The sequence below is a fragment of the Crocodylus siamensis genome, chromosome 4, assembly GCF_052110815.1.
Source record: "Crocodylus siamensis isolate JL-2025a chromosome 4, ASM5211081v1, whole genome shotgun sequence".
Taxonomy (NCBI): Eukaryota; Metazoa; Chordata; order Crocodylia; family Crocodylidae; genus Crocodylus; species Crocodylus siamensis.
The window spans coordinates 14,461,159-14,476,716 of NC_143398.1; the positions used below are offsets into that span (position 1 = coordinate 14,461,159).

A 15,558-nucleotide genomic window follows, 5' to 3' on the forward strand; every position below is an offset into this window, starting at 1 on the left:
CAGACACCAAGAACACCTTACTACATGCCACATGACAAATAAATTGGTGGGGCAGGAGTGAGGGCACTGCCAATGACTGTCTACTACAAGGGCAGGGAAGTAACTGATTCACATATGTGCAGAGGATCCTAGGAAGAGGACTACATTCTGTGATGCAGAGGAAGGTAAAACCCCAAAAGACCTTGACACTGTGATTTGAGGTAAACATGCCTTCCTGAATCAAGATGTAGTGATTGGTTTTACCCTTTTTTGTGTTACTGCAACCTGAGTGCTCCAAAATGGTGATGGACTTAAGAGAACAGTAGGTCTACCTGACACCTACAGCTAGGCTATAAATAAAGGTGACCTGATTTTCAGGAAGTCTGGCTATCTCAAATGTCCCTTTGCATTGCTTGCAATACTGCATTTGGTTCTGGGTATCTTAGTAGCTCCGAGTTGTGAACCAGAGCCAGTTCAGAGAATCGCAGCATAAGGAAACAGCTGGACTCACTTTAGGGTAAACATAGAAATAATGAAGGGCTCAGTTCAGTTCTCAACTGAACAGGACTCTCATAGTAGCACTCTTCCACTGACTTCCACAGAGATGTTTGTGTGTCCAAATACAAACTTACATGACAAAAAGCTCCAGGATTGGGCCCTGCGTGGGAGTGGTTTGGTGAAGCAGTGATTAAGCATGAACACGATGACCACCCATATTCATAAGAAGGACCACTGAAAGGGCAGAGGAAATGTTTATTGGTACAAGAAGTTATAACTAGGCACAACAGGGTAAAATAAAACAAAGTGAAGGCTTGATTCTGAGAAGAACACTTGCATTTCATTTTTAAAAAGAAATTGTAAGAAAAATGTGGCAGTGAGACTGTGGAATAGTCTCCACGTGAGAACTGTTGGAAACGCATGTCTGGAGGTAGTAAAACTAGTCTGGACTGAGCCCCATGATTTACAATTGTAGGAAGCAATTCTGACCTAGTCTGCAGATAGTGGATTGATTGACAGTAAGAGGTGCCCTCCTCTCTGATTTCTAGGGATCTTTGTAGTATCATATCTTTGAGTGCAAAGGAAGTGAATGCATTTTCTTTCAGTTTGATTAGTCTAGAGAGAACTAGAGCATGTGATGAAATTGGACTCTCTTCTAATTGAGCCTTAGTTCTTTCCTCAACAAAGCTTTTATTTCTGTTTTATGCACAGCTAATCCTTATTTCACATATAAATATAGAAAGTACACGAGTTGCCAAAGATTATGGATGCCCCTTTTGGCAAACAGTATCTTTTAATAGCATTGTGCAGTTAGTTAATTGGGTTAAACCAAATGAGAGTGTCTCTAAATCAAGTAACACAATTTCAGGTGCCTTGCAAAGGGAAGAAAGAAGCAGTCTATTCATGGTGTATTGTACAACAGTATTACAGGTGGAAGCCCTAAATTCGACTCCATGACATCTGTGATAGGAAGTTAACAAGAGCAGAACTGTAAATTGAGAGTGGAGAGGCTCTTATCATTATACATCTAGGCAACCCCTGCTTAATGCTGTTTCACCTAGCGCTATTTCGCTATAACGCTCATTTGAAATTGATACCTGATTTCACTTAGCACTCAGCAAGTTTCATTATAACGCTCACGGTCGCCTTCTTGGGTCATTAAAAACAATCGCAGTCACCATCTTGGGTCGTCAAATACTTTCAGTTTGCTTAATGCTCGTTTTGCTTAACGCTCGGATTTTCAGGAACCAGTTCAGAGCACTAAGTGGGGGTTGCCTGTACTTCCAGATTTTGTAGTACTTATGGTTTCCAGCCTTTGATTCACCCTCTCCTTCCAGATCAAAGGTGATGACCTCAAGCCCTTCCAGCTAGAACAGTGATTTTTCAACCAGGGTGGCATAAGATCATTATAAGGGTACTGTGGGGTGCTAATCAATATTAGCACTATTCGGTGTGCAAATATCAGTCACAGGATAAACCCAGAGATTTCCAATAGGAATCCATACTGTCAAAAATATTCTGATGTGTTAAGGTCTTTTAGAGTTCCTTGCAACAGAATTGCTCCATTATTTTTCCATAGTCAAAAGAAATAAGTGAAACCTAAGAGGTGGGATTTTCAGAGAGGTGCCCTGAGTCTCATAAAGGTGCCTTGTGTTGAGAACTATTAAAGTAAGTGGAAAAAGGATTCCAGGGGATCTTGGTGTGGGACAATGTGAGTGAGTGATCTTGGTATTTACATGGGTCTTTTCCGTGCAGTATCTGAAGCTCTGTACCAGAAGTAATTTGCCAGTAGGGAAAAGCACCTCTGCCTTCACAGGTGGTTCTACCTGGTGGAGCCAATGTGGAAGTAACTATATAGGTGAAAAGCTGCATGTGGTTTATGTTGAATTCATGGATTTTCTAGGTCAGTGGTGGTCAACCTTTTGCACTTTCAGGCCAGATGACTGGGGTGGGGCTGGCCTACAGGCAGAATCGAACCTTGTGTGCCAGGATTGAGCCCAGGGGCCCAGCACCACTCTTTCTACCCTAGTGTGCTGGACTGGGTCCTGGGGGCCAGGCATAGGATCATAGAAAGTTAGGGTTGGAAGAGACCTCAGGAGGTCATCTAGTCTAACTCCCTGTTCAAAACAGGACCATCCCCCAACTAGATCATTCCAGCCAAAGCTTGGTCTAACTGGGTCTTGAAAACCTGCAAGGATGGAGATTCTACCACCTCTCTGGGTAACCTGTTTTACTACCCTCCTCATGAGAAAATTCTTCCTAATATCTAACCTAAAAATCCCTTGCTGCAACTTGAGACCTTTGCTTCTTGTTCCGTCATCTGCCACCACTGAGACCAGTCTAGCCTCATCCTCTTTTGAACCTCCCTTCAGATAGTTGAAAACCGCTATTAAATTCCCTCTCAGTCTTCTCTTCTCCAAACTAAATAAGCCCAGTTATGTCAGCCTTTCCTCATAAGTCATGTGCCTCAGCCCCCTAACCATGTTTGTTGCCCTCCGCTGGACAGTCTCCAGTTTGTCCACATCCTTTCTGTAGTGGGGGGCCCAAAACTGGACACAGTACTCTAGATGTGGCCTTACCAGTGCTGAATAGAGGGGAATAATCGTTTCCCTTGACCTACTGGCAGCCCCGCAGGCCAGATGACATAGGGCCACAGGCTTGATCTGGCCTATGGCGTGGGGGTTGAGCACCTCTGTTCTAGGTGATCTGGCAATATCCACACTCCCTGAACAAAGTTTTGTATGGCATTAACTGCTCCCACTGGAGAAGGGGCAGTGGTTGCAGTGTTTCCAGTATGACCTGCTTCCAGACAGTTTTTCTACCATTGGGTTATATGCTAATGGACCCCTGAGTCCACAGATATCTTATAACTAACTCTCAGTATAGCACAAGCTGGGGAGCATCAGTATTATGGACATCATGCTACTTTACAGTTAGGGTGTCAGGCTCTGGAATGGGCTCCCAAGGGAGGTTGTGCTCTCCCCTACCTTGGGGGTCTTCAAGAGGAGGTTGGATAGATAACTGGCTGGGGTATTATGATCCCAGCACTCATTCCTGCCCAGGGCAGGGGGTTGGACTTGATGGTCTGTTCAGATCCCTTCTGACCCTAGAAACTGTGAAACTATCAGTGCTGGCCCTTGCATACTCCACAGCCAAGTACTGTGCACCAGTATGGACCATAAGCAGTCACACTTGGCTTCTTGATATTCAACTGAACTCTGTAATGCAGTGCACCACTGGAACCCTTGAGTTGGCCCCAAGCTCTTGGCTGCCCATGCTGTTGCACATCGCTCCTCCACCTATTTGTTGTGAAGCAGCAACTCTACAGGAAGTCCTGCGAATGAAAGAAAAGAAACGTCTCCCCATCCACCAAAACATCTTGTGATAGATCCAGTGCAAAAGGTCCTTGGCTTTGATTGCCCATGACACTCATGGGTAACTCTAAACCATATCTGTACAAACCATGGGAAATGCTGATATTTGATGCACAAATGGAAAATTGAAAACACTCCAGTGTGCAACTGTGGTCACCCAGAACAGACCATGGAAAATATAACAACTCCTAGGCATGGGGGGGGCATACGCTCCCTCCTGAGATTGGCTTCTGCCGAAGTCACCGCTGGCTTCTGCAGGTGGTTGCTGCATGCGTGTGCCTCCCTTGCCATCGACATGGCCGGCAGCATCTGCAGGTGGTTGCCGCTTGCCCCGTCTCCCCCATCACCAGCACCACCACCAGTGGCTGTGGGCAGTCCCTGTTCACCGCCATGGTGCCCCTCTAGTCTCTGGAGGCACCAGTCATTCATGTAATGATTCAATGCCCGATTGACAATTATGAAGGAGGTATCACAGTGATGCACTCTGTTGCTCCTGATGTAATTGTCTGGCTCAACCACCTAAATGTAAAATTATAGTTGGTGTTCTGTATCTGCATCAGCTGTATGAAAGAAGAGTACAGCACAAGGTAAAATTCAGTATGGAGTGTAAGAAATATACACAACTATTTGCAGATGCATATTCTGAGTTCATATTAATCTTTCATTTGAAATGTAGTGTTCAAGACGTCTCTTATTGATTCTGGCTGGCTTCTTGGAACAGCATCAACATTTTCCATTAAGAAAATTATATTTTAAATTCTACAATAGGTTATTGGTAGGCATTAAAACTTTTCTTGTGAAACCCAAGCTGAAGACCTGAGAAACTCCAGGATCTATTTGAGTAGTAAGAAGACATGATGGAAATTACAGCTGAATTGGACGAGGAATTGGTTTACATTCTAGAAGAGTAAGAAATCATCAAGCTAAGGAATAAAATGAATGCAGACACGTGGCGAGATTAAATGTGAGAATTTTCAACCCCCTCCCCAATATAGCTTAATGTCTGGCACTGGGGAGGACACTTTGCTGTAGCAGGCATTACTGAAAAACAATGGAATGGCAAAAAAAGAGAGATGAAATGCTGTAATACCTGCATATAAACTATACAGAAAAGACATATTAGATTACAAAGGTGGGTAAAATAGCAATAGCCTTTGGCTAACAATTTCTAGAAAATCTAGTGATTTAAAAAAACCAAACAGACAGGTCCTTAGAGTACATGGGTATGCTCTCAGGCAGAGGAATGCAGTTACACAAAATGGGATTACTCTATGGGCCTTCTGACTAGGATACAGTTAGGGGTCTAAAATAACAGAGGAAGTCAAAGAGAAAAATGTGTGAGAGGAAGGAAGGTCCCTCTAAGCCTGTTAGGCTGGCACGTTATAGGCACACCAATTTCTTAGCCAACAACACACAAAAGATGTGGCTGGCATCACATCTGGCTGCCTTTGACACCCTAGTTTGAATGACCAGATCCTCTGTTTACTACCGGGTCAACAGAGGATAGACTTTAGCATGAGTCAAGAGTAGAGCCTGGGCTGTAGCAAGCCGTAGTGAGACAACTTAACTGCTCTGCCACCACATCCCATCAACTGAGTATAAAGCAGTAGTAGTGGATAACTTCTATCATCTGCCTTTGCCACTTAGGTTATAGCTACATTTGCAGTCCAGGTGTGACTGCAACTGGTATAGATAGATATAGCTTTAAAATGCTACAGCTTGGCTGTGGAAGTGGTCTTGCTATGGCAGCATTGTGCTGAGTGGTTAGCCCACAATGAACTCGATGTCATGATCACGCTGCTCAGTGCACCTGACTTGGCTAGTTTAAACCTAACTGTGCTTATATGAGTTGTTGTCACTCCTCTAACATCAGGCCAATTTCTCAACACCTGAAAACAATGGGTTTTTGGGAACCTCTAGTGAGTGCAAGAAGAGAGAGTCTACAGGTCTTAAAGAGGGTAGAATTTTACCTTATTGCAGGTGATTAATGCAAGAACAAGAGCAATCTCAGATTAGCTTTTAAACATGAGGTTGGGTTCAAGGAACAGCAAATGACATCCTTCTGTTAGGAAACTGAGCAACTATTGGGCTGGAAGCCACAGGAAGAGGACCCTTTAAGAAACTGGTCAAGGCATTGAACTTAGGGCATTTTTACATGTGCTCTGGAGTTGGGGGAAGGCTTTAATTAGAGCGGCTCTTGGGAGCTGCTCTAATTAAAGGGCCCCCACCCCAGAGCATATGCAAAGACAGATGATCTTTGAAACTCCTCCATGGGTCTATCTACATAAATATGGGGATGAGGGTGGCCAGAGTGAAGGACTTGCATGGGTGCCATCTGTCTCAGAAAGGTTTTTTGTAAAAATTGCAGACCAACTCATGCAGACCCTTAAGGAAACTATCTGGGTTCTTCTGAGGAGGTGAGGAAGATGTTGGGCCTATGGCTCTAAAGGGAATTAGTGACTTTACCACTTCTTCTTGTAACAAACAATAAAATACCATCCCTCTCTGTTATTTTGATTCATTTCCCTGTTGCAGAAATGATATTTTTCTTGATGTCTGACTGTGGGTTGACTTTCAGATAACATTATGAACTGGGACTGGGAGAGGAATGACTATGTTGGTTGGTACCACACTTACTCTGTATGCTTTTGTTGATCCGACACGAGACAAAAAATGTGGTTTCAATACATAAGTCAATTCAATGGTTGAAATATCCTTTCACTGTTAATTCTCATCCTGTGTATTTTATTCAGAGGATAAACCAGGTTCCTTAAGTGATATAAGCCATGGTATGGGTTTCATTTATCACGTAAGGTTATTTATAAATTCTTGTTTATCCACAGGAAGATTTCAAAAAGGAAGTAATTAAAACCTGGATTTTGTCTTTGCATGGAGATTATATAAGATGAGAAAAGGAGAAATGCAAATTGTAACTGAATATATTTATAGTCTTGTGGTAGATCATATTTCCTTTGTAGCTCAGGAGATGATTACATCCTATTTTCCTTAGTTTTATTATTTAGATGACAAATATTTTTCTGCTTCCATAGTTTTCAGTTCTCAATGATTTTTTTTTTTTGAAGCACCAGTTGAATCATGAATATATTTATTCCCAACCAGCCAGAATGTACTTGCAGTTTTTTTGTAAGGTGGCCAATGCTTTAATAATGTTAAGGTAGAACTGCATTATAATCCAAAGATTTCAGAAGATCAGCTATAGCAAGTAGCAGAGATATTAAAAGTAGTGATGCTTGTTTTTAACCAGGAAAAAGACTTGCAATTCTGATCTAGCCTATGCCTTGTCTGGCATATATCTTCCCTGAGAATACAGGAGCTGTAGGACCAAGCCACTTGCTCCCTTCCCACTTTTGTGGGAATGTAGAAAGTCAGTGTGGCGGGGACTCTTGGTGCAGAAGAACCTGCAATGGCTTGCTGACATACGTGGTGATATAGCATCCTGGTCTACTTGGGACTGTATATGGGTAGTGTGCGCTAGAATTCCCCAGTGCTATGGGCATGCGTCTACACTGGGGTGTAATGAGATAGCTCACTAAGGTCTGGCAGCAGGTTAGCTGCAACAGCGCAGAGGTCAATGCCGTTTCATTTACCCTGACTGGTGCACAAGTTTTGCAGTCCGTGCTGAGCTCTGTGTTGCCACAGCTAGACTGCTCCTAGTACCCAAGCTAGATAGTTCAAGGGTAGCTTGGGAGTGTCTTCAGCAGAGCTGACCCTAGGGGTGTGCAGGGCCTGTGGGGGGGGAGTGTGGTGAGCAGCCAGTGTGCGAAGCTGGCGGCACGTGGCGGCTGCATGGAGTGGTTGGTGCCCTCTGTAGGCCCTGTACAGCATTGTCTGCAGAGCCCCCCGAAGCACAGGGCCGACGGCAGTCACCCCGATTCGCCCCCACAAGGGACGGCTCTGTCCTTCAGTAATCTGTTGTCACTGCTGTGGTACTACTATAGACTTTAAATGAGATTACCCCACCAGAAATGACCTAAAATATATATTTATCATATTTATTTGCATACCATATGCATCCTTCCCTAAAGTGAGACTTCCAAAATTGAAGTGTGTATCTAGGGGAAGCTGTTTTTTCTTTGCTGCAATACAGGCAGGGTACAATACAGCAAGCAGACACCGCGGCTCCTGGCTGCTAAGATGTCTGGGACGGCTAAAAGGAGGGTTGGAATCCAGTGTTAACCCTCACACACCGGCTGGTGAGGCAGTACCTTCTGGCTGAAGAGTCATTGGGAGTCTGAGTGAACTGCTGCATGCAGTCTGCGATACCTTGCTGAGGCTTGTAGTATGGAAAAAACACATTATTATTCACAGGAACTTACATAAAGAACTGTTTACAGTAAAGGAGTAACAGTCTTGCTACTGCCCTTACAAAGTTCTGGAGTCTCACCTTGTTGCTATTCTACCACCCCAGAAAGTGCCTGCTGCCTCATTCAGACTGTCTCGTTGGATGCCACACTTCATGGATACTCTGGTTCCAGGGGGACTTAGTCTTAAGTCACAGTCAGCCAATTTCTTTTTCTATATTTTGCCTTCCAAAAAACAAGGGGCAGGCAAGAAAATGTGGTAATCATTAGATTAAACCTGCAACTTAACTGGACCACCAAGATGTGCCCACGCAAGTTCTGAGTGACACTGTGATCCCATAACTTTTGTCTTGATTCTTTCTCGTCCAACCAGAGTGTTGATTCAGATTGTTACGTGCCGTAATTACAAGACTAGGTCTTGAAGTTCTTGGCATCTAGGAATGGGGCCTGATTTTCAGCTATCACTTAGGCACACAAACTTCCAAAAATACCCACTTAGCCAGCAGGTCCCATTATGACAGAAATGGGAATGAAAGTGCTCAGTCATGAACGAACAATGATTTTGATGCCAACATGGGAGTCCTTTAGAGAATCTGATTTTTATCTTCTTGTCTATATTAGAGTAAAAGTGAAAGATTTTTCTAAAAAAATATTTAAGGTATTTAGGGCTTGGACTAATCGCACTGACTTTCAGTGAACCCTGTGCTCTTAAGGTTATTCTTTAGCTGTAAGGAAATTGGGTAGGATTTTCAAAAGCATCTAAGTAACTTGTGAACACCGGTCCACTTAAACTGTCTTTAGATGCTTGTGAATATCCCATTTGGTGTCTTTTCATTTTTTCTGTACACAAACATACACATGCACACTGAATAAAATAATAAATGAGGGTGTGATGGGAATGATGCACAGTATACTACATGGCAAAGCTATTGTTACTGCGATTGTGCTTGTTATCGAGATCACTAAATGTCCTTCTCTCATGAATGATCCCATGACGGGAAGGTGCGGCTTTTATGATGAAACTGAGAGTCTTTCTGATTGCTTGCAGACAGATTACCACTTTGAATACACCGAGTGTGATAGCAGTGGATCCAGATGGAGGGTGGCTGTCCCCAACCCAGCAGTGGAGTGCTCCGGATTGCCAGACCCTGTGAAAGGGAAAGAATGCAGTATGTTTGCACTTTTTAATTTCCAACTCTTCAGTCATTTATAAATGCTATGTTTTTCTATGTTTAATCCGGACTATAGCTATCACTATATACACATGGACATCTGTAATCCAAATTAAAATTGCCTCTAGTCTGAATTAACTAATCCTCATTGAATGAGGATTCAATTTAATGCAGACTAGGGCAGGCCAAATTAGACAATTTAAAATGTATTAATTAACATGTATATATGGCGTTACTTTTAGGAAAAACAGTCCTTAGGAACTCAGATAAGCCTTCCTTAGGAATGCAATAAGAATTGCAAATATTGGTCCCCTCAAAGGAAACTCAGTTGGGTTTTTGCAAAACAGCAGAGACTATCAGGCACAAAGTAACACTTTTAGAAAGTCAAATGTGCCAACAACACCTCACTAAATATCAGTATCCTGACTAAGCCTCCAGCCCTGCAAGCCTCCAAGCAGAGGGGCTACTGGTCTGTGAAGAAGGGGGCAAACCTCTTTGATCATCTATTTGAACTGAAATTTGATTTGAACTATGTGATGCGAATTAGTTAATACGGTTTAGAAAAAAGTGAGCACAAATGATCAATTCATGTGTCTTCCTTTAGTGACACAAGCAATTAGCATGGGTTAATTACCTCTTAGCAAGGCAATGTGGTTTCCTGGATAGTGCAGTAGACTGGGACTTGGGAGATAGGAGTTGTATTCGTATTTCTGCTAATGATCTGATTGACTTCAGGCGAGTCCTTTCCTTTCCGTCTTTTAGGGGCAGTAGGCTGGTGCCCATGCTTTGTTGTGTCACTGACAAATCTGCTGAATACATTAGGCCTCCCTGTAAAATCTGTGGTAGAAAGCCAGGAGGAGACCTAGGAGAGATTCTACTTGTTTGTTGATTTCTTTATGAATAGTATAGGATCTATAAGACAAAAATTGCTATACTTCAGTATGAATTAATGAGGCATTCCTTCTAAACAAAATATTCATTAGCAACTCCACTGAAGCCACCTAATATGTGCCCTCTGTGGCTTAGGAATTGATACACTCACCAAATTTAACTTCTTAGCAGTCAAAATTGAGATGCCTAGCATAACGCAACTAACCTCTCAGTGAGTGTTCATAACTATTCATATGTCTTCTAGTGGTTGATAGTGTTACTGAAAACATTTATGTGTACTATACTCAAACACGTATGGTAATGTACTTAACAATAAACCTTTGTAGCAGCAGAGGAGATTATTCAAAGGCACAAGTGAATAAAAGTTCACCTCTCCTATAAAATGAAGGAAGGGACATTGCCATCATTTATCTAGTCTGGCAGGTGTAACCATTTATATCTCCCGGTACATATAACTGACAAAGAAAAGCACTAGGCTGCCATAAGGTCATTCTCCAAAAGAACTGCTAGGACAGCAAAGTGTAATGGTGAAGAAAATTTATTGTTGTGGGTGACAGGGAAGAGGGAACACTTCAAAGTCTTCTTCAGACCAGCCATGCCTTTAGGCAGCTGATGAGGAGGAGAATCATTTTAACGCAGCTCTTCACAAACAAAACTATGGGAGAAAGTGATGCAAGAAACATCTGAGTTGTTTAAAAAAATTCAAAAACTTTGTCATAAAAAAACATAGTCTAAATTCTATAAACAACAAGATAAATGGTGGTAGGACATGGAGGCATCAAGAACATAGGCATTATGCAAATATAATTATTATTACACTGGCCAGATGTGCTGGGAAAACATTGATTTGGAGACCTGCAGAACTAAAAGCCTGAATGGCTGGATTGCCATCTGTGTTTTGCGGGTGCTGTAATAGAGTAAAAAAACAAGTACATGCATCCTCCTGCCCATTTCCTATTTTTATCTGTAAACAATCTTTAACTATGATTAATATTTAATAGCAAACCATGGCTCTAGCTGAGTCATTGACTTGTCCACTCATCCAGGTCTAGTTACCTCTTACCTGAAGGGGACATCTGTTCAGTTGGTTCACTGGAATATTAAATCACCAGACTATGGGCTTCTGTTCACCACATTTAAGGATTCTTCTCTATAGCTTTATTTCCCACCTGGGGCATGGCTGCTAGGATCACATGGGGGCTCCAGTAGGGAACCAGGTGAATATTCCCTTTTTGTTTTTTAATTCCCTTTAATGAGTGTGTTGGTGAATCTCAGCTTGCTGTGATTTTGGGATGCAGCTATATTCAATAAGAAGAGCTGGTATCATCCAGTATTTTGTTTTTTTATCAGCACTGGTGGTCCTAGTTTAATTTTTTTTTTTCAGTTCTGTTTTCTGATGTTGACTTCTTAGATCTGGCAACTTCAGCCTCCCTCCATCTCATATGTTAAAAAACAAAACAAAACCACTCAAGGGAATGAGCCAATTGTCAGGCTTACAACTTTGTCCTATCAACCAATAAATGTCTGAAACTGAGGGCCTGATACAAATTTATTATGGAATAAAATTGGCTTTACTGTGTTGTAAAAGAAAAGTGAGCGCATTCAATACAACCTTGTACTACTGTACGCCTTAGTAATATTACCCCTGAGAATGTGAAGATCAATTATACACAGGTATAAGATAGACTGGTATATCTGTTATGGGGCTGTTTCCATAGTCAGTTTTGTCTCCTGGGTAGCCCTTTACTGAATGCAGACTCGCTCTCCAAGAACTGAGTGGTCAGGTGCTCTAACTGTTCCCATTGGAGGTAGGGAACTCAGAGGAGATGGTCATGTGCCTGCTTTTAAATATGGAGTAAATTTACTTTGAAGTAAAATCTAAGATAAATTACCCTGTAGTAATCACAGAGTGTGCTAGCACCCTGAGTTGTGCTTACTCTGGTGAATGAATATAAGTACCTCTTTTGCTCAGGCAAGTAAATGTGGAAGCTTTATATTGTAGAATTCCCTGCAAATCTATTCCTTTGTGGGTGGTATGGGTTGGAAGGGATACATTTGAAAGGATATTGAGCCCTACAGACTTAGAACTTAGAGTTCACAAACTGCTGTCCATTGTCAATGACTATTTCTTCCAGCATCTTTAAAGAAAAGAGAATGCCATACACCTTTTCTAGGACTTGTTGGCTTGTGGGCAGCATTTTTTCTATAGGCTGTGAACATCAGGGCCTGAGCTAGGGAGTGCCTGAGATAGAAGCAGTATGCTACTGCTTGAGTTAGTGGAGGTTGTGCCAATGGAGCCTGTGGCAACTCCTTTTTTAAGTGGGCCAGGCACTGAAGGGAATATGTAACACATGCTCACCAGTAAGGGCACTGGCAGATGTTTGAATAAAAGTTCCAAGGGATTTGATCTTTGATCCCAACAAGTGCGTGCCCTGTCATGCCACACTTGCATAGCAGGATGTGTGATTTTCAGGATCCTTACAAAGCAAGGCATTTTTTGCAGCAGGGGTAGCCCCTTGGTTTTTCCCTCCAGGACTATTCCAGCCTTCTTACTGGCAGCTCATTTTTGGTATTGAGCCCCATTCCTATGCTGATGTCAAGAATCAACTGATTGTCAACATTAGGATGGGGACGTGCCACATATTCAATTTATTGTGCCATGCAAAGCAGTTACAAAGATAGTCCATATTTTTTGTGGAATATCTTTGTGGGTAGTTTGTCATTTTATAGTGCCATAACTTTTTGAACATGGGGCACTGTTACAGTTAACAGTGCCATGCATGTAATGCATGCCAGGGGCCTGAGTGTTTCTTACTAGAAACATGCTTGGTGGTTTCCAGGTAGACAATGGCAGGGTTAACTTTTTGGTGGCTGCATTAAAAGAGTCAGTTTCAGGTTTATTAAACCACCATGCTGAAACCTGACCACAATGAAGTGGGGGTTTGGGCCAGTTTGGTGCACTATGCAGTGGCATGGTCTGTCTTACTGTAACATCGCTTGGCAAACAGGTATGCCTTTTCTCTCCCTTCAGGTCTAATGCTATTTTTTGTCAAGATCTATCAAGAAATGCTGCCTGTAAATCTGGGATACTCTTTGAGTTATGTGTTTCTGGGTGTACCTCAAGACTTTCCTGATTTCATTAAGCATTTCAGATCCAGCCCACATAGCTCTTTTGAAGTATCCATGTCAAACATTTCATTTCAGCTACCGCTAGGCTAAGTACAGACAGTCAAAAAGGCTGAGACTGAATTGATTCAATCTTCACAGGTTAGTCTAACCTGCGGAGATTGAACTGATAAGCAAATGAACAGACATTCACTTTTGATTCCGGAAATACGTCCACATGTCTGTGGCAGCCTAGGCCAGAAGCTGAGGCGGGGGTGGGGGAGTTCGGGCATGTCACCCTGCTTGGCTGAAGCAGACAGCTCAGGCCAAGGCTAGCCTTCCCACCTTGCCAGGGGTGGGGGATTGGAGGAATTTGCAAGGAAGATGCAAATAATCCTGGGATGCTGGGGGATTGCGAGTTAACTTGAATCTGGAGGGGATCTGGGACAGAAGTTCAATAAACTGATGTAGTCTAAATCAGTTAAGTCTAATACTACAGCCATTCAGGTTTATCTTAAACTGGTTTCTGCCATTTAGAAAGCCCTAAACTTCTGTTGTGTTACAGATCTGAACCAGTTTCTGATCACTTATACTCGTTTATGTATAATTTCTGTCCTTAGCCCTAGAGACATCAGTGGTTGCAGTAGATATAAGCTTATCAAAAGCATAAACAATCTCTGGCATTTAGGAGGAACCTTATTTTGACCTTTACTGTTCATTAAATGTGCAAGTAGCTCCTGTCTGTTACTATTTTTCAAGACCCTGAAAATATCTTGTGAACATCTTGAATATCAGTTAACTCACCATGCAGCATGTTTATTGTGTAGTCTTTGTAGTCTCTGGCTATGTCTACGTAAGCTGCTGACTGCGTGGTAGCCTGTAACTACTGCTCAGTACTGTTGCGTGGCAGGAAGCCTGATGCAATGCTGCTGTGCAGTAGTCACAAGCTACTGTGCAATCAGCGTCAAGGAAAAGGTGTTCCTCACCAAATTTAGTACTTGGTTATGCACTGTACAGTCAGTGTTTCGTGTAGATGTGGCCTCTACTTGGGAATCTGAAAGCTTCCTGAACAATTTGCCATGTCACCACCATGACATTAGATTATAGCACTCTGAAGAGACCCTGGCTGCTGACATCTGCTGAAACGTCGTAGATTTAGAAACATTATAAAAATCTCAGTGCTGGGAATAAGGTTACTATGTCCTTTAGCTCTTCAGAAGTTCATTCCTGTGCTTTATTGGGAGAAAGCTTCTGCCATAAAGGTAAGGACCTTTTGTCAAACCCTGGAATGAATTCCCGCACATCTGATCACCATTATGAACCTCCGAATCTTCCTTTCCCAAGTGCAGGGTATGTCTCTTCAACTTGCCTTCTCTGACATAACCACAGAGCACCATAAACATTTAAATCAATTGGCATAAACAAATCCCTCCACAGCTTTTCTTTTGTCTTTCTCCTAAAAAGACCAGTGGTTCATAAATATTTCCAGTTCCCAGCTATATGGGGGAGATCCATATATGCTAACCTCCTTGACCCCATCCTGAGTTATAGCTGCTGATGCATCACAGGATGTCTGAAGCCTACCAGCCTAAATAGTGTGTACCTGCTGGCTGGCATTGCTGCACCTGACATCAGAAGAGCAGGGGCAAGCAGGGCAGAATGACTGAGGCAAACTGAAGATATGAGACACCTACTATATGACCATCCCGCAGCATGCAAACATTTGAAGTTGTGCAGGAGCTTCTTTGCCAGCACCCAACCTCTTGATGCCACACCCAAGGAGACACAACTACAGCTGTGGAACGAGAGGCTGAAAAAAAGACCTGGCAGCAAAAAAAATGGACGTTCCAGCGGCTGAGTCCTTATCACTCAGGGCTGATGAACCATGACAAAGGTGGCGATGTCTCAACTGTGTACGTACCTGAGTTGGATGCTCCAAGGAACTAATGAAGCAGTGAGGCTACACCATTGGTTCAACCAGCTGTGACTGTGGCACAGAGCCTCAGGCTAGGCAACACCTGCTGCAGAGCCTCAGACTATGCAACACCTGTGTCAACGTTGCTTGAAGGTGCACGTACAATGGAAGATCTTGCAAAATACGATGCACAAGCACAAACACACATAACAAAATGGTCAAATGCGGTGTAAGAAGAAGCAGCAGCAGCTCTCAGCCCACCCCATGTAAGTTAATGAGATGATCTATACTCCTTTGTACTC

The 15,558-nt window shown here is 42.7% G+C and overlaps 1 protein-coding gene across 1 annotated transcript in view; it reads left to right on the forward strand.

Moving 5' to 3' along the window:
• ELAPOR2 (endosome-lysosome associated apoptosis and autophagy regulator family member 2) overlaps positions 1–15,558 on the forward strand; it is a 175,773-nt gene that overhangs the window by 78,983 nt on the left and 81,232 nt on the right. The window contains exon 2 of the mRNA XM_090041865.1: positions 9,222–9,342. Coding sequence (XP_089897991.1) covers positions 9,222–9,342 — 121 coding nt within the window. The remainder of the gene's footprint in view (positions 1–9,221; positions 9,343–15,558) is intronic.